This window comes from Rana temporaria, chromosome 4, assembly GCF_905171775.1.
Source record: "Rana temporaria chromosome 4, aRanTem1.1, whole genome shotgun sequence".
In the NCBI taxonomy this organism is placed as follows: domain Eukaryota; kingdom Metazoa; phylum Chordata; class Amphibia; order Anura; family Ranidae; genus Rana; species Rana temporaria.
This window is the reverse complement of record NC_053492.1, coordinates 85436111-85460909: the sequence shown is the minus strand read 5'-3', so window position 1 is coordinate 85460909 and position 24799 is coordinate 85436111. Positions and strand designations below refer to the sequence as shown.

Genomic DNA, 24799 nt, shown 5'->3' with positions numbered 1-24799 from the left:
GATCGTAGTGATCACATGGCACAGACAGGGCCAATCACAGCCATAGACATGACTACACAGTGGAACCTCGGATTGCGAGTAACGCGGTTAACGAGCATTTCGCAAAACGAGCACTGTATTTAAAAAAAATCCTAACTCGGTTTGCAAGTGTTGTCTCGCAAAACAAGCAAGATTTAGGCCAAAGTGCAGTACAGCGATTGGCATGAGGTGGGGGGGGAGGGGGTTTGCCAGAGCCGAACAACGGCAATCGCAGCCGTTCGGAAATGCCCGAGGACAGTTTGGCTGACTTCTGTAAACCTTAGAAACAGAGTCTTTCCGAGGTTTGCCGAGGTCAGCCAAGGTGTCCTCGGGCCTTTCCGGACGTTTCCGAGGCTCTCCGGTGCCCCCTCCCACCTCTGGCCGCATGCAGTATTGCATGCCATTGAAGTCAATGCAGAACAAATTATTTTCGTTTCCATTGACTTCAATAGGGAAACTCGCTTTGATATGCGAGTAATTTGGATTACGAGCATTCTCCTGGAACAGATTATGCTCGTAATCCGAGGTTCCACTGTATATCAATTTTTGTACAGAGTGCGGTAATATATCCCTGAAGAAAAGATTGTTTGAAAAAGATTGAAACGCCTTGGATACCCTCTGGTGGAATAAACCTTGCAGTCAAAGTTACATGGGTTTTGAAAACCTGCAATTGGGAATACCATCCTAACGAATATTGATGGTTATGTAACTATGTCAACACAACTCCCTGGAATGGTTTTTATGACTTTTGCATGTCTTGTATGACACTTTGATACTATTTTATTGAAAGAAATGTCTTGATCTTTGAATAAGAAGAAAATAAAAATGTTATATTTTAAGTTGCAAGATATTGTATGGTTGCCCTAAAAATCTAATTTCAGGGGTTTACAACTTCTGTATACTGGAGGGATGATGGCAACTGTCACAAAGACTTTTCTTTTTCTCTATTTGCTTCCACAAAGCAATGATGTGAATCCAATCTGAAAGGTTTTAAAGGTATTTTTGTGCATCTCTGGACAATATTCAAGAGCCTAACAAACATCAAATCTATCCCTGTACATCCTGCAGACAGACAAGCACATACATTTACTAATGTTCACAAAACAATGATACAAATCATATATCTGTCAGAAAGGAAAGGTTCAAAGCTTGCAAGTGTTTTATGAATCACTCCTAATATATTGTTGCTTTCGGATATCGTCGAGGAATGACGACACCCAATGTACAGTATGCATGGAAAGGTTAGTAATCAGCAAAGCCGTGTAAGCAATTTGGAGCTGTATCTCTGCATAACGCACTCATTTGTTCCCCCATCTGCCCTTTCTTTATAATTATTTCTGCATCAACAGATGACCTACATCTTAACAATAACACAACATGCTCGCGCCCGATCGCCAAGCTTTTAACAGTCGGCCAAATAATATTTTTTGAAAGCAGCGATTTTAGCCATTTTGTTCAAATGATTTACAATCTGAAAACTTTCACTTGGCCATTAAACAAGGAAAAAAAAAAAAGAAGAAGGAGAACAAGGTCAGGATGTTCCAACGGAATGAAACAAACAGAAGGAGCAGGACGTGGAAACTTTACACAAAGATAAAGCGTGATCCGAGAGGCCTTAAACTTTGTAAAAGGTTTTCAGATCTACTTCTCAATCTTACAGCAAAGAGCTGAACATGTACCATTACCTTACAACAAATACTAGAACTGCTAAAATGTGGCAGTACGGGCACAGCGAAGATGAAGTGGTGTGACCAGATCAAACATCAATTTATATTGCCTATTCCCCTGACTTCTCAGGGGACAACCATCAGCCCATCCCCACATGCCAAGGTTCTAGGTGTTATCCTGGACTCTGATCTCTTTCGGCCCCACATCCAATCACTGTGCAAAGCTTTCCACCTCAACCTCCGCAACATGTCCAAAATACAGGGCTGTGGAGTCGGAGTCGGAGTCGAGGAGTCGGAGTCGGGGGAAATTTTGGGTACCTGGAGTCGGCAAACAATGCACCGACTCCTACTAAATTTAGATTGGAATAAAAAAAAAAAAAAGCAAGTTTAAATGTCCCAATTCACAAAAAGTTATAATTAATGACTTCTCTACTGTAAGAATAAAGACCAATGCATGCAGTGCCTCACGTAACCGCAAAACGAACACGTTAAGTGACCTTGAAGAAGCATGCTTTTCATGTGCTTCACTATATGGCACGCAACGCACAATTAGGAGCTGCAATACTTATACTTTCCATAGTGTTGTGTTCTGCTTTTACAGGGAACGCAGCGTCCATGTGTAACCTAGCCTCTCACTGATAAGGGATTAAATAAATATGTTTTTTGCAGGACTAGAGAGCGAGACACTTGTATAAGTGAAGGGAATGGGGGGCCAATAGTTCAAGACTGAAGCTGTAAACCATTGGAAAAACTGCTGTCATTTAGCTAAGGCTATAAAAACTTGTAAACTCCGATTGTTGGCTTAAACTTTAAACATGACTATGGGATTCTCCTAGGAAAATCATGTTTTAGAATAAAAAAAACGTTGTTTTCATTGTGTTTGTCTTTTGCTTAAACTGTGCAATACAGTAGACCAGGGGTCTCAAAGTACCGGCCCGCGGGCCATTTGCGGCCCGCGGACCGGTTTAAAATGGCCCGCAGGCAGGGCGTGTCCCGCGGAAGTGTAGATCGAGGTGCATGAAGAGTAGCGCAGGAAGAGTCTGTCATAAGTTCACTTGTCTCTCATGTCACACTGCTACTCCCCGGCGGCCCCTCCTCTCTTCTCGTCTATCCCCATTTGCTTGTGACATTATCTGAGATGGACGAGAAGAGAGGGGGGCTTCCGGGGAGTAGCACATCAGGGCACATGGCACATCAGGGTACAGGGCACATGAAACAGCACATCAGGGCACATGGCACATCAGGGTACAGGGCACATGAAACAGCACATCAGGGTACAAAGCCCAGCACATCAGGGTACATGGGGTACCCTGATGTGCTGGGCTTTGTACCCTGATGTGCTGTTTCATGTGCCCTGTACCCTGATGTGCCATGTGCCCTGTCCTGATGTGCTGTGCCATGTCCTGTACCCTGATGTGCCATGTGCCCTGTCCTGATGTGCTGTGCCCTGATGTGCTCTCATGTGCCCCATGTTCCCTGGTGTGCCCCATGTTCCCTGATTGTGCCCTGATATGCTCTCATGTGCCCTGGTGTGCTCGTATGTTCCCCATGTGCCCTGATATGCCCCATGTGCCCTGATGTGCTCTGATTGTGCCCCATGTACCCTGATGTGGCCCATGTACCCTGATGTGCCATGTGCCCCATGTACCCTGATGTGCCCCATGTACCCTGATGTGCTGGGCTTTGTACCCTGATGTGCTGTTTCATGTGCCCTGTACCCTGATGTGCCATGTGCCCTGTCCTGATGTGCTGTGCCCTGATGTGCCATGTCCTGCACTGTGCCATGTGCCCTGTCCTGATATGCCCTGCCCTAATGTGCCGTGCACCCTGATGTGGCCTGTTGTGCTGTACCCCTATGTGCTGTGCTCTGATGTGCCCTGTACCCTGATGTGCTGGGCTTTGTACCCTGATGTGCGCTGTGCACTCATGTGTGCTGTGCCCTGTGCCCTGATGTGCTGTACCCTGATGGTGAGTGGTCAGTGTGTAGTGTAGTGGTCAGTGTGCAGTGTAGTGGTCAGGGTTAATAATGCTTTCGCTGACACCAGTACTGTTTTTGAAGTTTGAAAGTTTGCATGCGGCCCCCCATGGGATATGGAAACTTGTCTTGTGGCCCTCAGGTAATTTGAGTTTGAGACCCCTGCAGTAGACTGTTGGCTTCCCAGCCAGTAGTCCTGTGGTAGGTTGCGTTTCTTTCCCTCAAGGAATGTATAAAATACATTTGCATATTAATACAGAGGAGTCGGAGTCGGAAGTACATAAAACTGAGGAGTCGGAACATTTTTCTACCGACTCCACAGCCCTGCCAAAATACGCCCCTTCCTAGCCAATAAAGCCACAAAGCTCCCGATTCACTCCCGTCACGACTACTGCAACTTCCTCCTCATTGTCTTACCTTTAAATAGGTCAACCCCTATTAAGTCCATTGTGAATGCTGCTGCCAGACTCATCCACCTTACAAACCGCTCAGCATCTGCTACCCATCTCTGCCAATCCCTCCATTGGCTGCCCAACGAAAAAAAAAAAAAATCAAAATACTAACAACCTACAAAGCCATCCCTAACTTGGCACCCAGCTGCCAACCAAATTGTTCTATTTGTTCCTCCAAAGACCTCCTGCTCTCTCATCACCACCTCCCATACTTGCCTCCAGGACTTCTCCAGAGCTTCTCCCATTCTTTGGAATTCCCTACCCCAACAACTGTCCATCTACAACTCTATTTACTGTTAGGCGATCCCTGAAAACGTATATCTTCAGAGAAGCCCATCATGCCTCCACCTAACTGTACTTTAATTTTCTTCACCAGCTCATCCCCCACAGTTGTATCACTTGACCCTCCCTTGTAAGCTTTAAAAAACAGGGCCCTCTGATTCCTCCTGTATTGAACTGTACTGTAACTGTACTGTTTGCTCTAATGTCGTAAAGCACTGTTCAAACTCTTGGCACTATATACTGTATAATAATAAAGTCCACTGTCACAGAATGCTCATCAAATAAACATTAGCAGAGCTTCAACATTTCTGAAGTAGTCCCACTCCGTCCTCACTGGCTGCGATTGGCTCCTGTTGCTGTCTCTGAACCAATGCGGAGAGAGATCCCACAGCGCTGGATCAAGATCTGGCTCAGGTACATACATGGGGCGGAAAGGAGTACGTGTGTTTTTTTTTTTAACTTACAGTTGAACTTAGGCAAAACTTGTTTTCTCATTTTGGATAGAGGAAAGAGGGTCATAACCCCTGTCAGTTTATTTTTTGGCATCTTTGTCCCATTGAAGAAATTTGCCTTCACTGCCTGTCCCATAGCCAAAACAAGAAGTGAGAGGAAATCCCTAAAAATTTAAGGGAATCCCATGGGGGCCCCAGGTCACCAGAATTAGTGTCCCCATTGGAAGATTTCCCCCTCTATTACTTTACTTTTCTGGGGATAACCCAATAGTTGGGATTTTCTTTTACTTTTGATAATGGTAAACAGGACAAATAGAGAGGGTGAATCTCCCCAACGGGGGGCACAAACAGCAATAAAACCTGACAGGGGTTCTAATCCATCTGTACTATGGCCACAACTAAACCAAAGTTTTGCCTTTAGTTGTACTTTAATACATAAAATGCACTAGGGTAAGCACAGTCCTTTGTGGACCGTACCCCCAAAGATACAATAGTCTAAGTTTCTGGTTCTGGTTCTGGGCGTGACCGCCATGTTCTATATATGGGGTTTGTTTTCCCCCTTGCATACTTGCTCGGGGTATTGTATTTATGTGTCCCATATTGCTGTATTCCATGTCAACTTTGTTTACTGACTGCTCACTGTCTTTGATGGCTGTCAATGAAAACAATTAAAAGTTAAATGCATTAGGGTAAAAAACATCCTAGTTTTACAACCACTATACCAGCGGAGTTTTTCCTTTAACCAAAACAGTTTACAATGCTTTTCATATAAAAAAAAAAAAGTAAATAAAAATGGTTTTAGCACACTTTAAAAGGATTCCTTGAGAGCACCAACATGCAGTGACATACCCAACCCCACATTTTATAGACAGTTCACAGACGTCAGCTGTCACTATCCGATCTATAGCGATTAATCAGCAAATTTGCCGACTGTACAGTATACCACAGACAGGCTGATGGAAAAACACGCTGCCGATTCTAATGTGCATTGAAAAAACGAAAAATTCTTATAATATTTGAAAAGCTGATGTAATCACTAGATTACGCCATACAATGGAACAAAAACACTCAGCAATCCTGAATTTGGAATCTGCGGATGACAGGCATTCAGGAGGTGATACCATCACCTCTTGAATGCCTTTTTTTGTAGCGGACGGTTTAAATGGGAATACTGCATTGTACAGTAGCTGAAAGCCAAGTGTTTGGCTTCTGGTTACGGCATCCCCCCACCGAACACGACAGGAAGAAGGGGGCCATTTTTGCTGCAATGCAAAACATCACGGTCGCAACATGTGTGCACCCCCATGGGGGAGGCAATAAAAACACAGCTCAATCCCTCACCCAACCACAACTGTAAACTAAGCCCTAGTACCCACCTCCTCCTACACATCATACAAAGTACAGAGCAAAGGAACTCTCCCATGGTATTATAGCTGAGCTATGGTCAAATATACAATGCCAAAGAGAAGGGCCACACACAATAACAAAGTGTCACTAAACCCACATCAAAAATAAAATATAACAATATATGGTCTATTACATGCTATTCGTATTCATTTTCTATATTCTGCAAAAAAAAACAGGTTGATCTCTATCTCCACCTTCTGTCCATGTCCCCAATGCAGCTAGGGATTTTGCAGAAGTGTTGGCAACTCTGCACATGCTCCGTTTTTAGTGCGTTTCTATGCTGAGCATTTCTTATCACATCTGCGCAGCCCATGTGACTATAGAGTCACATTTCCATAAACCAAAAAATGTAAGAGGAAGTCCAACGTCAATCAAAAACTAACAATTCTGGGGTGAACTGACCCTTTAAGACGTTACGAAACACATGAAACCAGTCCTAGTTCTGATTCATACATTATATATGAAGTGTACTAAATCTAAAAACTAGGAAATTGAAAGACACAATCATTCCACTTAGATGTTCATAGAACCAATATATTTCCTCCCACATTAAAATGCAATGAGTACTAGCAGAAGCCATGCTGCAGAGGAGGAACGGGATGAAAAGCTGACTATCTTTGTACTTGGAGAGGAAAATGTAATCAATGAACAGAACTTTTTTGTAAGCGACTTGTTGACATTCAAATGCTAGGTCGTTCAGTAATAAGACGGCAGAAGGGCACATTGTTTGTAATAATTCGAAGGACAACTCGGAGTCTAAATTACAATTTCCACAAAACAAACCCTTATCTGCCTGGAAAGCTTAATGGAGTAGCAGAAACAGGTCATGGCTCTAAGCATTTCTTTTGTAATCAAGCAGTTCCTCTGCTGTTCACAGGGACTGATGGTCTTCTAGAGACACCAAATTTATAAAAGGTAATAAAATTCCAGATTTTACCAGCGAGCTGACCCAAATAAACCCCAAACCTAGGATAACCGCAGATCTTCCTTAGTTAACCACTTGCCGCCCGCCAATGACATATTGCCGTCGGCAAAGTGGTTGTAGAATCCTGACTGGACGTCATATGACGTCCTCAGGATTGTGAGCCGCATCGCGGCGATCGTTGTTGCAGGGTGTCAGTCTGACACCCCGCAACACCGATCAAGGTAAAGTGTCTCTCACGGAGACTCTTTACCATGTGATCAGCCGTGTCCAATCACGGCTGTTCACGATGTAAATAGAAAAAGCCGGTAATCGGCTTTTCCTCACTCGCGTCTGTCAAACGAGAGTAGAGGGGGGGGGGGGGGGGTTGTGCTGATCGATCATCAGCACAGCCCCCTCCCCCCCAGAGGATGCCCACTGGACCACCAGGGATGGCCATATAGACCACCAGTGAAAAAAAACAAAAAGGATGCCACCCTAGACCACCAGGGATGAGGACACAAAAAATTGATGCCAATCAGTGCCGCAATGGATGCCAATCAGTGCCCAAAATGGGCATCACTGATTGGCAGGCATTGTTTGGCATCCATTAGTACAACACATACAATAGTGCCCATCTATGCCCATCCGTGCCACCTATCAGTGCCCATCTGTGCCGCCTATCCGTGCCCATCCGTGCCGCCTATCCGTGCCCATCCGTGCCGCCCATCAGTGCCCATCAGTGCCACCTTATCAGTGCCCGTCAGTGCAGTACCATCAGTGCCCATCAGTGAAGGAGAAAACTTACTTATTTACAATGTTTTATAACAGAAACAAAAAAATACTTTTTCTTTTTTCGAAATTTTCGGTCATTTTTTTCTTTTTTTTGCAGAAAATAAATATCCCAGAGGTGATCAAATACCACCAAAAGAAAGCTCTATTTGTGGGTACAAAATGATAAAAATGTTGTTTTGGTACAGTGTAGCATGACCGCGCAATTGTCATTCAAAGTACAACAGCGCTGAAAGCTAAAAATTGGTGTGGGGGCGGGAAGGTGTATAAGTGCCCTGTTTGGAAGTGATTATATTATATTGATATATGGATAGATATCCATCTCTATTTCCAATTAAGCAGATTCCAGCAATCCCCTTTTTAATGGAGCAGGGCAGGATAAGGGGTTATATGTGAAAGCCCACTCACAGGTCTACAATGGCTTCCATCTACACATGCATCAATTAAAATATTAAATGCAGTACCAAAAATGCATTTTAAAAATGTAGACTTTATTTTGAAAATAAGCAATTTTTATACTGATAACATACTGTAGGTTCCTGTAATTTGCCTTTAAATTACCTTCCACATAAGGACAGGGAGTGCAAGAATCAGCTCAGAAACTTCCACTATCCGCACTAACATCCCACATACTTTGATACCTTTTTTCCTTAAAGCGATTGTAAAACAAAAACAACATGTTATACCTTACATGCTCGGCAACGGTTTTGCATAGGGCAGCCTCAATCCTCATCTCTGGTCCCTTGCTGGCGCTCCTGGCTCCTCCCCTTGCCAAGTTTCTCCAGCAGCTTGCTATGGGGGCACTCGTGCATGCTCGCTCCGGAGCCCCTCTGTGTGTGTCCATAAGCCACACAGAGCAGGACTCGGCCCTGCCCCCTACTCACTGTTTGTGATTGACAGCAGCAGCATGGCTCCTGTTGCTGCATCTAAACCAATAAGGAGGTAGAGAGCAGAGACGGCCTCAGTTGGCCCTCTGGCACATCACTGCATCAAAATCAGGCTCAGGTATGTATTTAGGGGGGCTGCACGCAGTTTTGTTTACCTTACTTCAAAGAATGCAGTAAGGTTCCATTCACACTTGTATGACTCTAAAGTCGTGTGATTTGGAGTGCAACATTGGGGCAGCAAATTTGGGTGAGTGAGACTTGGATATGACTTGTCCCTCTGCAAAGTTTTTTCGACTCCTTGTAATGTAATGAACCTCTCCTTTTCCCCATCACTTCCGTTTGCTTGGAAGGAGCAGGGCACATTAGTCGTGGTGATGTGCACTTCTCTATGCACACTACAAATCTCATTGGCCATCTCGATAACTAGCGAGAGAGTGGCAACTACACTCCTACATACAGTGGGACCATTGAGAATGAACGTAGCCACAATCTAAGAGGAAGTTGGATCACAGCGAAGCAGGGAACTTTTATTTTATTTTTATAGATGAGGCTAGGCTTGTGCATTTTCATGTGTTTTTATAGTGCACACTCATTAAAAGTATATGGAACCAAAACAATGTACGGTACTTTTGCACCAAAAAAATACCTTTACTTTTTTTTTTTTCCCCAGGACACATGGAGGAGAAAGGCACAGGTAAATGAACCCCTAAGTAAAATAGTTCTAATCCTTTTGTTTAGCATTGTTGTGCATCGATGCACGTTACAAATCGCACAAGTGTGGAGACATAAATGTGGCTCAGAACATCCCAGGAGACCCCTAACAGGGATTTATGGAAATACCGACCTCATGTAGGTCAGGGCTGCACCACTTGACGCCCAAGGAACTCAAAACACATGTAATGATTCCGAATTAGAATAAATGGTGTAAATATCTGCCTAGAGCTATGCTTTAAGAAGCCACTTAATGATTTAGTTCACCGGTGTCCTGTCCATAAACAAAACACTTTTTGTGGTCTGATTTTTTTTATCATCACTAGGGGATCAAAAAAAAAAAAAAAAATCCCTTTTCTTTTGTTTCACAAATAAAAAGTAACCCAGTTTCTAAAAGCAAAGAGAGACCATACTGATGTCATTGCTGTGTAAAACTAGTGAGCATTCCTACGTACTACCAAGCTCCATTGACAGATAATGCTCCTTCCGCTCAGAAACCATTACATTCCCAAGGCCAGAGCTTGTACTTTCCACCACTCTCTAACTGAATATCAATCTCTGTTTATGATGTCACTGATCACATGACTTGACAGGCCCTGGGTAGGACTGCAAGATAAGCTCAGATGCTAAAGGTGACTAGAAGTAAATGGGCTTTTCCGGGAAAAAGGCTAATGTGTCAGGCAGTCACTAAAGATCACAAGACCAATTCTAATGACTTATGTGTTATGCAATAGATCTCCGATACACGTTATGTGTGCATACAAAACGAAAAGGTCATGTTATCTCTGCAAATAATAGCCAAGAACAAGCTTAAGCCACAAAATCTAGGATGTCATGGAAGTTATCTTCATTTAGAAGAAAGTTTTATGCACACAGAGCCCCATCCTTGTAGCTCACTAGAATGTAATAGTTGTCATCTCACTGTCAGAAACCCTTGATCAGATTGGCCTTCCAGCTTGCTGATGCTTACTACCAATATCAGCCAAATCCATATATTACCCAAAATGAGCTGAAAGGGTTTGTCATTCATCCCCATTTGTGATGAAGACAGATGTGTGTATCAATTTACATCACAAAGTACATATACATTGTGTTCTCCCAGTAGGGGAAACCATACCTGCCAGGAGAACACAGCGATTACTGCTAGCGGATATAATAGCCACTGGGAATAGTCGTATTTAAAATCTGACAGGCTGGTTGTACCATTGGCTCCCGCTACTGTCAATCACAGCCAGCGAGGAGAGAGCAGAGGTGGGGTTGTGCCATGCTCTGTAAGTGAATTGACACACAAAGCAGTGGCTCCACCTCTGCTCTCTCCTCATTGGTTAACATGCCGCTTGCTATGGGGACACTTGGTAGGAGGGAAGGGCTAGGAGGGCCAGCGGGACCTGAGAAAAGGAAGACGTGTGATTATTATTTTTTAAATCTGCCTTTAATACCACTTAAAGGACTCTGCCATTGCCCAACCCTCTTGGGGTTCTCTGGCCGTCATTATGATGCTATGACTTTAATGCCACCTTAAAGCGGGAGTTCACCCGAAAAAAAATTAACATTAGATTGATGCTCATTTTGTCAAGGGGAAATCGGGTAGTTTTTTTAAAAATCAAAGCAGTACTTACCGTTTTAGAGAGCGATCTTCTCCGCCGCTTCCGGGTATGGTCTTCGGGACTGGGCGTTCCTATTTGATTGACAGGCTTCCGACGGTCGCATACATCGCATCACGAGTAGCCGAAAGAAGCCGAACGTCGGTGCAGCTCTATACGGCGCCTGCGCACCGACGTTCGGCTACTTTCGTAAAATCGTGACGCGATGTATGCGACCGTCGGAAGCCTGTCAATCAAATAGGAACGCCCAGTCCCGCAGCCCATACCCGGAAGCGGCGGAGAACGCTCTCTAAAACGGTAAGTACTGCTTCGATTTTAAAAAAACGACCCGATTCCCCTTGACAAAATGAGCCTCAATCTAAGGGTAAAAAACCTACGTTAGGCTTACCGGTAACGGTATTTCTATGAACCTTCCAGGACGGCACCCGAGAGATGATGGCTCCTCCCTGCAGGAAACACAATCACATGACAGTTTAAAAAGCCCCACCCTTCCCCTTGCTCCCCAGTATGTAATAGAGTAATCCTGAACTGGTTCACAAGGGACGTAGTCCTTATAGGTACTTACCTTTTTCCCTCCACATAGGGCGGGAAGTAGGCCTGCCGTCCTGGAAGGTTCATAGAAATACCGTTACCGGTAAGCCTAACGTAGGTTTTCTCTTATCACCTTCCAGGACGGCACCCGAGAGGATAATCAAGTATACACAGGCCTACCTTCAGGGTGGGACCACAGCTTGTAGAACCTTTCGACCAAAGGCTAAGTCTTGCTGTGATAACATTTCCACACGATAGTGCTTCAGGAATGTGTGATGGCTGGACCAGGTAGCTGCGCTGCGGATTTGTTCCCAGGAGGCCCCTGCTTTCTCAGCCCAGGAAGTTGCCAAGGATCTAGTAGAGTGAGCCTTGATTTTACTGGGAGCAGTCGCTCCGGTGCATACGTAGGCTATGGATATAGCCTCTCTAATCCATCTTGAGACTGAGCCCTTTGATGCCTGCAGTCCCTTCCTGGGCCCAGCATGTAGAACTAATAGGTGATTGGATCTCCTAAAACTCTTAGTTCTTTCTAGGTAATTAAGAAGACACCTTCTTACGTCTAAAAAATGAAATTTCTTTTCTTTCTCGTTCTTTGGTTCAGAACAAAAGGACGGCAATATTATGTCTTGCGTCCTATTAAATAAGGATGCCACTTTCGGTAAATACAGGGGGTCTGCTCTAAGAGTGATCCTATCTGCCTGTACTCTCAGGAAGGGTTCTTTCATGGATAGCGCCTGCAAATCCCCTACCCTCCTGGCCGAAGTAATGGCTAACAAAAAAGTCAATTTTAAAGTTAGAAACTTAAGGGAAACCTCTTCCAGAGGTTCGAATGGGTGTATAGATAACGCCTCTAACACCCTAGTTAAGTCCCAAGGCGGACAACTATGTTTCTGGACTGGAGACCCTCTTTCCCTGGCCAACAAGAAACGTCTAATCAGGTCCTCTTTGGCCAATCTTTTGTCAAGATAGACCGAGAGGGCCGCTATCTGGACCCGAAGGGTACTGACTTTTAGTCCCATGTCTACCCCATCCTGGAGGAAGTCCAGGATAACCGGGATAGAAGTTAAGGATACTTGTTTTTTCTTACCCCAGGAACAGAAGGTCTTCCACACCTTAAGGTAAATCTTTTGAGTTACTGATTTCCTGCTCATGAGGAGAGTACTAATGACCCTCTCTGAGCAGCCTTTGCGTTCTAAGATCTGGCGCTCACTAACCAGGCCGCTAGTTGAAAAAATTCCGGCTTGGGGTGAAGTACTGGGCCCTGCCTGAGGAGATCTGCCCTGTACGGGAGTTTTATTGGTTCCCTTATCGCCATGGATCTTAGGTTTGCGAACCAAGTTCTTCTTGGCCACCATGGTGCTATCAGAAGAATCTGGCCCGGGGACCTGCTGAGTTTTTGGAGAACTCGCGGGATAAGTATCACCGGCGGAAAAGCATAGGCCAGCCCGAAGTCCCAGGTCTGGGATAGTGCATCCAGACCCTCCGACTGTGGTTCCCTGGAAATCGAGAAGTACCTTCCCACCTTCCTGTTTTGTCGGTTGGCAAATAGGTCTATCTCTGGATTTCCGAAGAGCTGGACCAAAGTTTGAAAGACCTCTGGGTTCAGTTCCCATTCCTCCTGCCTCAACTGGTAACGGCTGAGGAAGTCCGCTTCTGTATTGTTCGTCCCCTTTATGTGTATGGCTGAAATGGAGACTACTCTTCCTTCTGCCCATTCCAAGATCTCCTTGGATAATTCTAATAGGGGGCTGGATCTGGTCCCTCCCTGGTGGCCTAGGTACGCTACCACTGTGGAATTGTCGGAGCTTACTAGGACTTCTCTGCCCCTGATGTCTTCCTGGAAGGCTATTAGGGCTTCCCCCACTGCTCTGAGTTCCCTGTAGTTGGATGACCTGCGAGCTAGTGAGCTGTCCCATTGCCCCTGAGCTTTTTTCTTTTCCAGGTGGGCGCCCCACCCCCAGGAACTGGCATCGGTGGTAACCTTCACTGGGTTCCACTGTGCCCATGGTCGCCCTTCCTTCAGGTTTTGGTGAAACGTCCACCACTCCAGGGAGGTCAGAACCTGGGGGGTGAGCAGAATGTCCTGGTCCAGGGACTCCCTCTTTTTGTCCCATGAGGACAGGAAGAAGAAATGCAGTGTCCTGGCATGAAGCTGCGCCCAGACCACTGCTGGAATGCTGGCTGACATAAGGCCTAAGACTCTCAGAACACTTCTTCTGGAGAGTCTGGGGTTCTTTTTTAGGGCCCCTGCCGCTGAGGCTAGCTTTAACACCTTGTCTTCTGGTAAGAAGAGCTTCTGCTGCCGAGTGTCCACTATATATCCCAGGAAGGTCTTGACCTGCTCTGGTTTGAGGGAGGATTTTTCTTTGTTGACTATCCACCCTAGACCCTCCAGGACTGCTATTACCCTGTTGGTGTCCAACGAGACCTGAATGGCAGACTTTCCTGATATCAGTAAGTCGTCCAGATAGGGTATAAGGGATATGCCCTGTAGGTGTAGGAATGCCGTAGCTTCCGCTAGGATTTTTGTGAATATTCTTGGGCTGGAAGTTAGCCCAAAGGGTAGTGCCCTGAACTGCCAGTGGAGGATTTCTCCTTCCACTACAACCGCAAACCTCAGGTATGCCTGGTGATCCACATGAATTGGCACGTGAAGGTAGGCATCTTTGAGGTCTAGGGTCACCATGAAGGCTTCCTTCATGAGGTTCTTTCTTACCGAATAAATACTTTCCATAGTGAATTTTTTGTATTCCAGAAACTTGTTCAGGTTTCTCAGATTCACTATTAAACGGTATTTTCCAGAAGGTTTGCGAACCACGAATACATGGGAATAAAATCCCCGGTATTGCTGATCCTTTGGTACCGGCACTATCACTAGTTGTTCTGCTAACTCCCTTATGCCCTGTAAGAGGGCAGATCTCTTCAGAGCATCCCTGGGAAGATGTGTAAGCGTGACCATAGAGGGGGGTGTCGTCAGAAATTCTAGACGATAGCCCTTTTGAATTATTAGGCGAATGTAGGGACTGTTCGAAATTTTTTCCCCATTGGGGAAGGAAATGGGACAGTCGACCCCCCACTTTGATCTCGACGTCACTTGGATTGCTTGTCGCCGGCTTTTGGAGGAGGGAAAAGCAGGTTGTTCCTCTTATTCCCTTTACCAAAGTTCCAGCGCCTGCAAGGTTCCTTTTTGGATTTTTGTTTACCCTGCCCCTGGGGGCCTCGAAAAGTTTTTTTGAAAACTTCTTTTTTGGGTTTAACTGGAAATTTTTTGCCTTTTTCTGATGACCTGGCCAGGACATCATCTAGGTCTTTGCCAAACAACAGGGAACCCTGAAAGGGGATACCACATAATTTACCCTTGGATGTTACATCTCCTTCCCAGGCTTTAATCCAAACTGCCCTCCTGGCTGAGTTAATGAGGGCTGCTGTTTTAGCTGATGCTCGTGCAGATTCAATTGCTGCATCTGCTAGGTAAGCAATCGCTTTCCTTATCACTGTAAGTGATTCAACTATTTCTTCTGCATCAGTATTCTGAGCCATGTGCTCGGTGAGCGTTTCCACCCATATATCGGTGTTCCTAGCTACGCATGCTGCTGCTAGAGCTGGACTCAGTGCTGCCGAGTTGGCCTCCCAAGCTTTTCTAAGGAGAGATTCTGCTCTACGGTCCATCAGATCCTTGATGTTACCCGCATCCTCAAAGGAGAGATCAGACAATTTAGTGACTTGCGACAAAGCCGCATCAAGTCTAGGGAGTTTAAAAAAGACCTCCTCGTCTTCCTGGGAGAAGGGAAACCTTCTTTTCCAGGTTTTTTGTTTGATAATCCTCCTTTCAGGATCTCTCCACTCCTGTAGGACTAATTCCTTGAGGGACTGGTGTAGGGGAAATACTTTAGATTGGGTGTCGCCCAAACCCCTATAGACCTTATCCTGTGCTGATGCTGCTTTAGGGGTCTCTGGTATCTCCTCTGTGGCGTAAATTGCCTGGAGGAGACCCTCCAGATCTTCCACGGCAAAGAGGTGTCTCCTAAGACGTGCGTCTTCCTGAGACCGACTAATTGGGTCCCCTTCTACCTCTCCTGAGCTGTGCCGGGACCTGGGTAAGCTTGCTACCTCACTTTCTTCACCCTCTATCTCCCCCAGAGGGGGAATTTGCGGTGATGTGAAGAAGGCACTTGGGCCCCTAGAAAAGGGGTTTTCTTGTGAGGAAGTGCCTTCCCTGGGGGTAAGATCCTCTGTCCCAGTCTGAGCTGTCTGACCAGCTGCCTCCTGGAAAGCTTTTACTGTTGCTAACATTTCTGTTTGCATAGATGTAAGAAAATTCTTCATCATTGCAGCAGCCTCCTTCCCTGCTAAAGTATTAATACATTTGTAGCAGAAAGGCTTAGAGTAAGATTTGGGGAGTTTCTCTCTGCAATTCCCACATTTCTTAGAGGAACTATGCCCTGTAGCGGCAGGAGACTGAGCTGAGGCCTCCTGGGCTCCGCTGGGGGATTCTGAAAGACATGAGGTATACACACATTACTCTGTCTTTTTTTTTTCCCCAAAGACTGCTGGCTGTACTGGGGAGGAGAGAAAGCAGAGTAGAAGAAGGGCCAGATCCTGCACTGGTCGTTCCCTAAAAGTTTGGGAAATCTTCACTGCTTCCCTCCTCCCTTTCCAGGGGGATTCGTACTTACCGACCCCCGACCTGGATCTGCCAGCGGTCGCATCTGTCTTTCCGTCCTCTTCCATGAGGAGGGTGACTTGGTCCTGGCTGTCGATACTCCTACACGAGTCGTCCACAAGCCGACCTGCCCACCGCTCAGCGCTGTGTCACGTTGCCGACAGGAACTTCCGGGTTACGCCGCCGGGAACCGCCCACTTCCTGTGATGCGGTTCCTGTTCCCAGAACGAGGCTTGGAACGCAGCGTTTGAATTTTGAAGACCCGGGAACAGCCTTTTCGATGGCGGTGGTTTCAACAGCACTCAGTGATGGCTCACCTCCCCGCAGCTCAGAGCACTGGTGTGTATAGGGGGCGACCTGTGAGTTTGGACCGAAGTCTACAGGTTAGTTCAGCCCTCCCCGGCCTCCCTAAAACCTGTCTCACAGGGGTACCTTCGACCCTCCCCGGTCTCTAGGTTTTCTTAAAACAAATAAACGTGTCGCTGTGTTCGGAGAAACACAATCAATACTGGGGAGCAAGGGGAAGGGTGGGGCTTTTTAAACTGTCATGTGATTGTGTTTCCTGCAGGGAGGAGCCATCATCTCTCGGGTGCCGTCCTGGAAGGTGATAAGAGAAATTTACTTTTCAGGTGAACCTCCACTTTAAATGAGAACACAGAAGAACAGAGGTGAGTAGGTCTGACACTCCTTAACAGCCTGCTTGTTCCAGGTGTGTAAAACACCCCGTCTGTTTCAGATATAGGCCAGTAATGGCAGCCCCCCTACTTCTCTCCTGACACTTATTTCAAGCTACACCATAATATCAGATTTTACCAGCATAGGGAATTCTGATCCTATGGATACAATCCAGCTGTGACAGGGTGGCTCTGGTTTATTCTTCTGAAAACCGATGTGCTACTTCAAAGAAGTTCCACAATTCCACAAGAGAATTAAACAAATGATTGCAGGAAAATCCACATTTTAAATGTCATCTCTTTAGGGCAGCAGGCTGCAGAGAAGACGGCTCTAGTGACAAGCACCCAACACAGCAAGACCTAAAGCGGAGGAAGCCTTCTGATGCTTCTCATGTTGGTTCAGATTCTACTGCAGATGACTGAAAACCTCTAGATAGGTTACAGTTCGTATATAGTAGAATAAGTGGAAAGCTATACTGCCCAAAGAGTAAAAACCACAACAGGTGTAATCTCAAAAAGTCTCTGCCACCAATTGGGTTATTTTAGGTCCACAAGTGCCAAGAATAGGTTTGTGGATGGAGAGGAAGACCAGAGATGACAGATGATTAGACAAGGTCATATCCTCACACCTACCTCATCATCTTTTGCTTCTTGGCTGCATCCTGGAAACTGCGGAATTCCTCCCCTGCTTTTATCTCATAAAACTGAGGCTTGAGGGTTGTTTGTTGATCTTCTATCTCCCTTTCCTGCCTCCTGACTTTTTCCTCTTGGCGTAGGAGCTTGCGCTGTTTCCTGACCTCTTCGACCCAAGCCTTTTCATCATCGGAAGATTCAGAGCTCTCTGCATCACTTGGTTTTCCTTCTGGCTCTTCCTCTTCCTCCTGGTGACAAAATTAGAAACCAATGACAACTATGCAAGTGGCTTCACGCGCTTTAGACTATTTATATTCCAAGTAGGATAGAGATATAAAAAACCTCTTCCTCAAAGGAGGCAACACCTGCACCACACTTTTCTTTGGATATAAAACATGAACTACCATACAAAACAGAAATTACGTTCAGTGTATATGAAAAACCCAAGCTCTAAAATCTCATATAAGTGTTAACATAGAAAAGTAACTTCAAAATGTGAGTTTCAATATGTTTAAATCTGCAGCTTTCATTAAAATACTACTTCCTATTCCAGTTGCTGTGTTTTCACCCTGTTACCTGTTCTCCCAATGGAGTCTACAAACAGGTGCTCCAGGAAAAAGTGTACAGGCCTAGTGCACAGTTAAATAACATTGTGTGCTAGTATAAAGTATCTCAAGCCACTTGCATATAGAATGCTAGCCCCTGATGGTGGCGGTCCCTTCTGACAAAACGCGTTTGTGGAGTTTTGAGCGTGCAGACGTCACACACTGCTAGTGATGACACAAGTGCACATGTGAGTTATATTTCAGCTTATAATGTATTTCCAAATATTTTAATAAAAGGATAATGCACCAGTAGCAGTGTTCTTTCTCATCTATAGTTTGCCCAGTACGAGATTACTTATTTTTCCAAAATAATTCCAAGTGCAGTTTTACTGATCTTGTAAACGCTTACTGACCTCTCAAATGCTGTGAGGTCTGGCAATACAGTGAGATTTCACTTGGAGGTGACAGTGGTGGTCCCTTCATAGTAGTAGTTTTAATCGGCACACAGTATTGGAGGCCACTAATTTCTCGTACTTTCCACTGAGCGGATCGGTTCGGGTTGGTTCGGTACGCCATTTTGAGTGTTTCCATTATGAAAGCGCCCCATACAACCGAACCATACCGCACTATTCAGGGTCCTGCTTCAGATGTGGGGGCCATAGAAAATGGTAAGGTTAGGGCGGAGCTACTGGCGTCACACAATACATTGAAACGTATTGGTGCACACTAAAACGTCAATGCTCACGTCAAAGGAAAGCGCAAAACAAATACCACATTGCCGTTCAGTCCAGATAATAGGAGAAGGATGCCTGCAAACAACAGCAGGGTCTGGTCGTTTCAGGAACTATCTACTTTCCAAACTATAATTAGTCATAGCGTTATTCAGAGTGAGCTTGATGGATCAGTGAGAAATGAAAAGGTGTATAATGAGGCATGGCAGCCAAGGGATTTGAGCGGATGTCGGATCAGTTTAGGGCAGGGATCCCTAAAACTACAGCCCTCCAGCTGTTGCAGAACTACACTTCCCATGAGGCATTGTAAACCTCTGACATTCACAGACATAACTAGACATTATGGGAATTGTAGTTCCTGAACACCTGGAGGGCCGTAGTTTGAAGACCCCTGGTGTAGGGCAAGTAAAGAAAAGATGAGCTGCTGGATGACCTCCATTGTTGTTGTTTGTAGGGTTACTTTTGTTGCACTAGTGCAAAGCCACGCTAGGCATTTTTTCTAAGCCCCGTATGGGCCCTGGCGGTCCAACTTGCAGTGGAAACGCTCACCCGAATAGGCCGGCCATTCTAACCCTTCCAAATTGTACCGACCCGAACCTATATTTTCCTTTTTTATTGATGGCTAGCACAATACAAAATGTGAAGTGATATCAGGCATCTTAGTAAGATATAATAATAATAATAATAAAAAAAGTCTCTGTACTGCACCTGGTCCTTGTTCTGCAACTCCACCATTTCTTTCAGCTTCTTCTTCCTTTTCTGGCTGATTTTAGACACAAGAGGGTTAAGCAGCCGGAACTCCTCGCTCTTCTCATCCACTTGGAAGGCTGGATCCTCAAACATGGCTTTAAATCTGTCATCGTTGAGTAAGTTTGGCATTTTCTAGAGAAAACGATAAAGGTTTAGTCCTGTATCAAATCTGTTATTTTTTTTAGGATTGGTCACAAAAAAGGGATGAGTGTTAGAAAAACTTCAGGCTTTCAGAACGGCTTCTCTCCCTATGCAAGTCTATGGGAATATAAAAGCAAGTCAAGTGCAAGTTAACCTCACATGCAATGAATACCAATTTCAGAAGTATCTCAAAATAATAAAAGCCAACTGCATTTGCCATTTGAAACCCAACACAAGTCTTTAGCCTTACACTAGAACGATAGGTCTCATATGACTGAATTTTAAGCTCTGCCTCTCTTGTATCCCAAGTTTTGCCATGACATACAATTGCATTGACAGGAAACAAGTCAAAATGCTGAAAAATCTGTGCCGTTAGAGTGTCTCAGTTTTCACACTGTCATTCAATGCCATGCCTTCATTTTCCAATTTTTAAAAATGAATGAGCAAAGGAATTAGGTGGACCTTCCACAAAATCATCGGCACGCTCACCAGGCACTGAAAAAAAAAAATCAATACTAAGTGATAGCAATAAAAATTGGGGGGGGGGGGGGGGGGGGGGGGAAGTATAAAGATACATAGACCCCAGCCATTTCTTGTAGGCACCGGTAATGTTAGTAGGCCTCACCACAGGAACCCAAATCTGAGGACCTCACATCCCATTAAAAGATCCGACAACTTCAGCTTTTCTAGGATCCTACGAGAAGTCTCAATGATGTCACATTCGCCTAGCAAAAACTTGCAGGGAGTGCGCAGCGCAAAGTATTTTTTACGTTTTTCTTTCAACTATTTTTTTCTTTACTGGCTTTTCACAAGCAAGGATCATAAAAAAAAAAAAAAATCAATCATTTTGGCAATATGAGAAATGACATTTGAAAAAAGAAATCCTGTGCAACAGTTAAAATTATTCTTCATAACAATAATTCATTCTGAAGTTGGGGGCTCCGAGCTATAGGCACAGAGAAGTGTGCCTGCCAGGAACCCCCCCCCCCCCCCCAAAAAAAAAAACATGAGACCTGGAGGAAGATGACAAAAGACTTTATGGATCACTCGTTTACAATTCCATCTTGAACTGAAGATGGGGTGGGGTTGTGTAAGGGATTCAAAGAACTCCTTTCAAGTTCACAGGGTTAGGGGCAGGTCAAAAGTCACTAAAAGTACCCAATAAGTATAGCTGCCTGAAAATGGAGATTGGTCCAGCTGTGACTCTGCAGCTGATAGTGTAGTATCCCAATGCAAATCCTCATTCACAGTAAGGGCCCTTTCACACGGGCGGATCAGTAATGATCCGCCTCTGTGTGTCCGCAAAAGCTCAGTGGGGATCCTCCGTAAAATCCCCGCTGAGCTGGCAGCTGACAGGGCGGTCCCCGCACACTGTGCAGGGACCGCCCTGTCTTTCCTCCGCTCTCCCCTATGGGGGGATCGGAAGAACACGGACCGTATGTCCGTGTTCATCCGATCCGGCAGACGAAAGAAAAATAGGATTTTCTTCCGTCCGCAAATGCGGATCTTTGCGGAGGCGGACAATTACGGGTGTCAGCGGATGGTCATCCGATGACACCCGTAATTACATAGGGACCCATGTATGTCCTGTTTTCATCCGCAACGGACGGATGCAAATGCGGACATACGGTCCGTACATGTGAATGGGCCCTAGGGGTCAGGAAAACATAGCATGACACGTCCATCATGAGTTCCTTAAAGCGGATGTCCACGTTTCCTTTCACTTTAAATTGTTAGTTTGGACAAAACTGGTTCAAACTAACTATTTCCTTCACTGAGTGCTGCACTGGCTCCAAACACTATGTGCCACAGCTTCATACAGTACACAGTGCTGGGTTCCCCACTGTGAGACAGACTTCCCATCTTACAACCGCAACAAAACACAGTTGGTCTGAGCATTTCTCAGACATTCATAGGCAGCTTTGTATTCTGTGAATTGATACAAAGCTTCCTCTGATTGGCTGAGGCAAAGAGGTGGACTTATGACATTACAATCTGACTCGGCCCATCAGAGGAAGCTTTGTATTTATTCACAGAATACAAAGCTGACTATGGATGTGTGAGTGCCGCTCAGACCGACTCGCTTACTTTGTTCCGGGTGTGTGACAGGAAGTCTCTGTCTCACAGCTGGAATTCAGCGCTGTGTACTGTATGTAGATAAAGTTATATACAGTTCATACAGTGCTCAGAGCCAGCGTAGCACTTAAGGAAATAGTTTGTTTAGACCAGCTTCGTCCAAACTATTTAAAGTGACAGGACAACTGGAAATCAGCTTTAACCGCTTAACATCCGCCCGCCGTCAAATGACAGCGGGCGGAATACCCTGTTCTGACAGGACGTCATATGACGTCCTGTCATTTAAAGCCGCTAGGGGGCGCGCACCCCCGTCACGTTACTGGGAACACAATGCGTGTGCCCAGTAACTGAGCAGGACCGTGGATCTCTGTGTGTAAACACAGAGATCCACGTCCTGTCAGGGAGAGGAGACCGATGCTGCGTCCCTTGTACATAGAGACACAGATCGGTCACCTCCCTCCCCCTACAGTTAGAACACTCACTAGGCTACACATTTAGCCCCTTCTCCGCCAGTCACATTTATACAGTAATCAATGCATATTTATAGCACTGTTCACTGTATAAATGTGAATGGTCCCACAAATGTGTCAAAAGTGTCCGATGTGTCCACTATAATGTCGCAGTCCCGAAAAAAAAAAAAAAAAAAAAAATCGCAGACCGCTGCCATTCCTAGTAAAAAAAACAAAAAAAAGGGGGGGGGGGGGGGGCATTTTGCGATTTTTTTTTTCTTGCCAAAAATATGTAGAATACGTATCAGCATAAACTGATACATTTCTTTTTTTTTTTAAATGGGATATGTTTATAGCCCAAAAAATAAAAACTGCACAGGCGATCAAATACCACCAAAAGAAAGCTCTATTTGTGGGGGAAAAAAGGACGTCAATTTTGTTTGGGAGCCACGTCGCACGACCACGCAATTGTCAGTTAAAGCGACGCAGCGCTGGAAGCTAAAATTTCGTCTGGGCAGGAAGGGGGTGTAGGTGCACAGTAGGCAAGTGGTTAAAGATGAAGTATACATAAAAAATAAAATCAGTAGATCATGGGTGCAATGCACAGGCTCTTGCAGACTCTTCCATCAGCTCCCTGTCAGCACAAAGATAAAATCTTTCAGTTACTGAGATGGAGGAGGTGTCAATGGACTACGGATGTACTTGTCACACTGGTATTCCATTGAGTACTACATGTCTGTGTCGCAGTACCAAATGGATCTTGTGAAAAATAAACGATGCGGCTGTGCGGGGTTCCGGCAATTCTAAAATTGACAGCAGCTGAGGGGGAGAAAGGGGTCATTCTAGGGGTTGGAGAGATAGCGTAACATGTTACATTCTAAATACAATACAATGAACGTGTTGCAAAAGGTGGAGTTAGCCTTCAACACTGCCTGACCCATTGACAGTAACCCTTACCTTCTGTTTCCTCTTCTGCAATGGCCGCTCCTCCTCATCTTCTTCTATTAATTTAAGAGCCAGTTCTTTGTTCACCTTTGGTAGTTTCTAGAAAAGAAAGAGTAAATATGTCAGACTCCAAAGCTGCACCAGGCAGATTTATCAAGTGCTTTTTTTTTTTGACAAACCTCAGCTCACAAATTGTTCAGATAAAAGCATCCACCAGGGTATAATAGAAGCATCACTGACATGTTTACACATTTTTGAAAGTCAAGACCACCTTAAAGGGGAGTTCCAGCCTGTTTTTAAGTTTATTAAAAGTCAGCAGCTACAAAAAGTGTAGCTGCTGGCTTTTAATAAAAAGACACTTACCTTCTCCACGGTTCCAGCGACGTGCCCGCCGGGGCTCCGCTCCTTTGCCCCCCTCTTCATTCCTAGTGTGGGCACCTGGCAGTGACAGCTTTCGGCTTCACGGCCGGGCACCCACTGCGCATGCGCGAGCGGCACTGCACATGTGCGGTGCCGTCCGATTGGACAGGCGCTCGCCTACAGGGAGGGGCTGCAATAAGGCGATTAAGCCATTCGCCTTACCAGCCCCTCGGCGGAAGGAGGAAGTGGGACAGGAAGTCCCACTCCTCCTGAAGTCCCCCCCCCCCCCCCAAAAAAAATTACATGCCAAATGTGGCATGTAAGGGGGCAAGCAGTGGATTAAACGGAAGTTCCATTTTTAGGTGGAACTCCGCTTTAAGCGGATTTTTTCAGCATTGGCTTAAAGCAAGTGAGGTGAAGCACACAACTTCTAGATGAAAATAATCTCATGCTATATCCTATAGATTTACAATACAGGGGTGTTGCATCCTTATGCCACATACAATCAGATCCAGAGAAAGGCCTCTTATAAGTTGTGAAGGTATAATGAAATGGAGAGGTGAGGACCTTCTCACTGCTTTACATTCGGAGCTTCATCTCAACAAACTAAACTGATCATTTGTGCCTTCTCTGCACTACAAGTAAAGGACACATTCATGTGCACAGCACAGAGGGAAGATGGTATGCACCACTGTTATAGCTCTGATAATGGCCTTCAATAACAGCCCCCCTGTTGTTGAAGGCCATTATCACAGATATAACAATGGAGATGAGCACTGTGATAGAAAGCAAAACCAAGCTGCTCCAGGGGAGAGCAATCCCAGGCTTCAACCTCACTGTGCAGGTCCAGTCCTCAATCTGGATAGGAGCCACTGGAACAGGAAAAGGTTTGACTGCACTCACAGGTTTAAAGCAAAGGTGAAAAATGTATTGGTAAAAATAATCAGACAACATCGTAGACATCAATGCAGACCTGGGAGAGATTAACGCGTTTCATGAATTGAAATTCGCTTAGTCATAGTCTGTGCACTGTGTAGGTGGCATGTGACAAACTGAATTCAATCCATTATTTTTCTATAGATATATCTGTATGTTGTTACACTGTCACTGGAAGACCACCTGGCTAAATACAAAACCTGGGAGGGTGGGATTT

At 45.3% G+C, this 24799-nt stretch overlaps 1 protein-coding gene across 1 annotated transcript in view; it reads right to left on the bottom strand.

Annotated features, from left to right (window-relative positions):
• The window catches only part of NOL10 (nucleolar protein 10), a 102827-nt gene that overhangs the window by 32633 nt on the left and 45395 nt on the right, over positions 1-24799 (bottom strand). Inside the window, exons 17-19 of the mRNA XM_040348595.1 lie at positions 23299-23385; positions 19634-19807; positions 17650-17897 (exon numbers count right to left, since the gene is read on the bottom strand). Coding sequence (XP_040204529.1) covers positions 17650-17897; positions 19634-19807; positions 23299-23385 — 509 coding nt within the window. The remainder of the gene's footprint in view (positions 1-17649; positions 17898-19633; positions 19808-23298; positions 23386-24799) is intronic.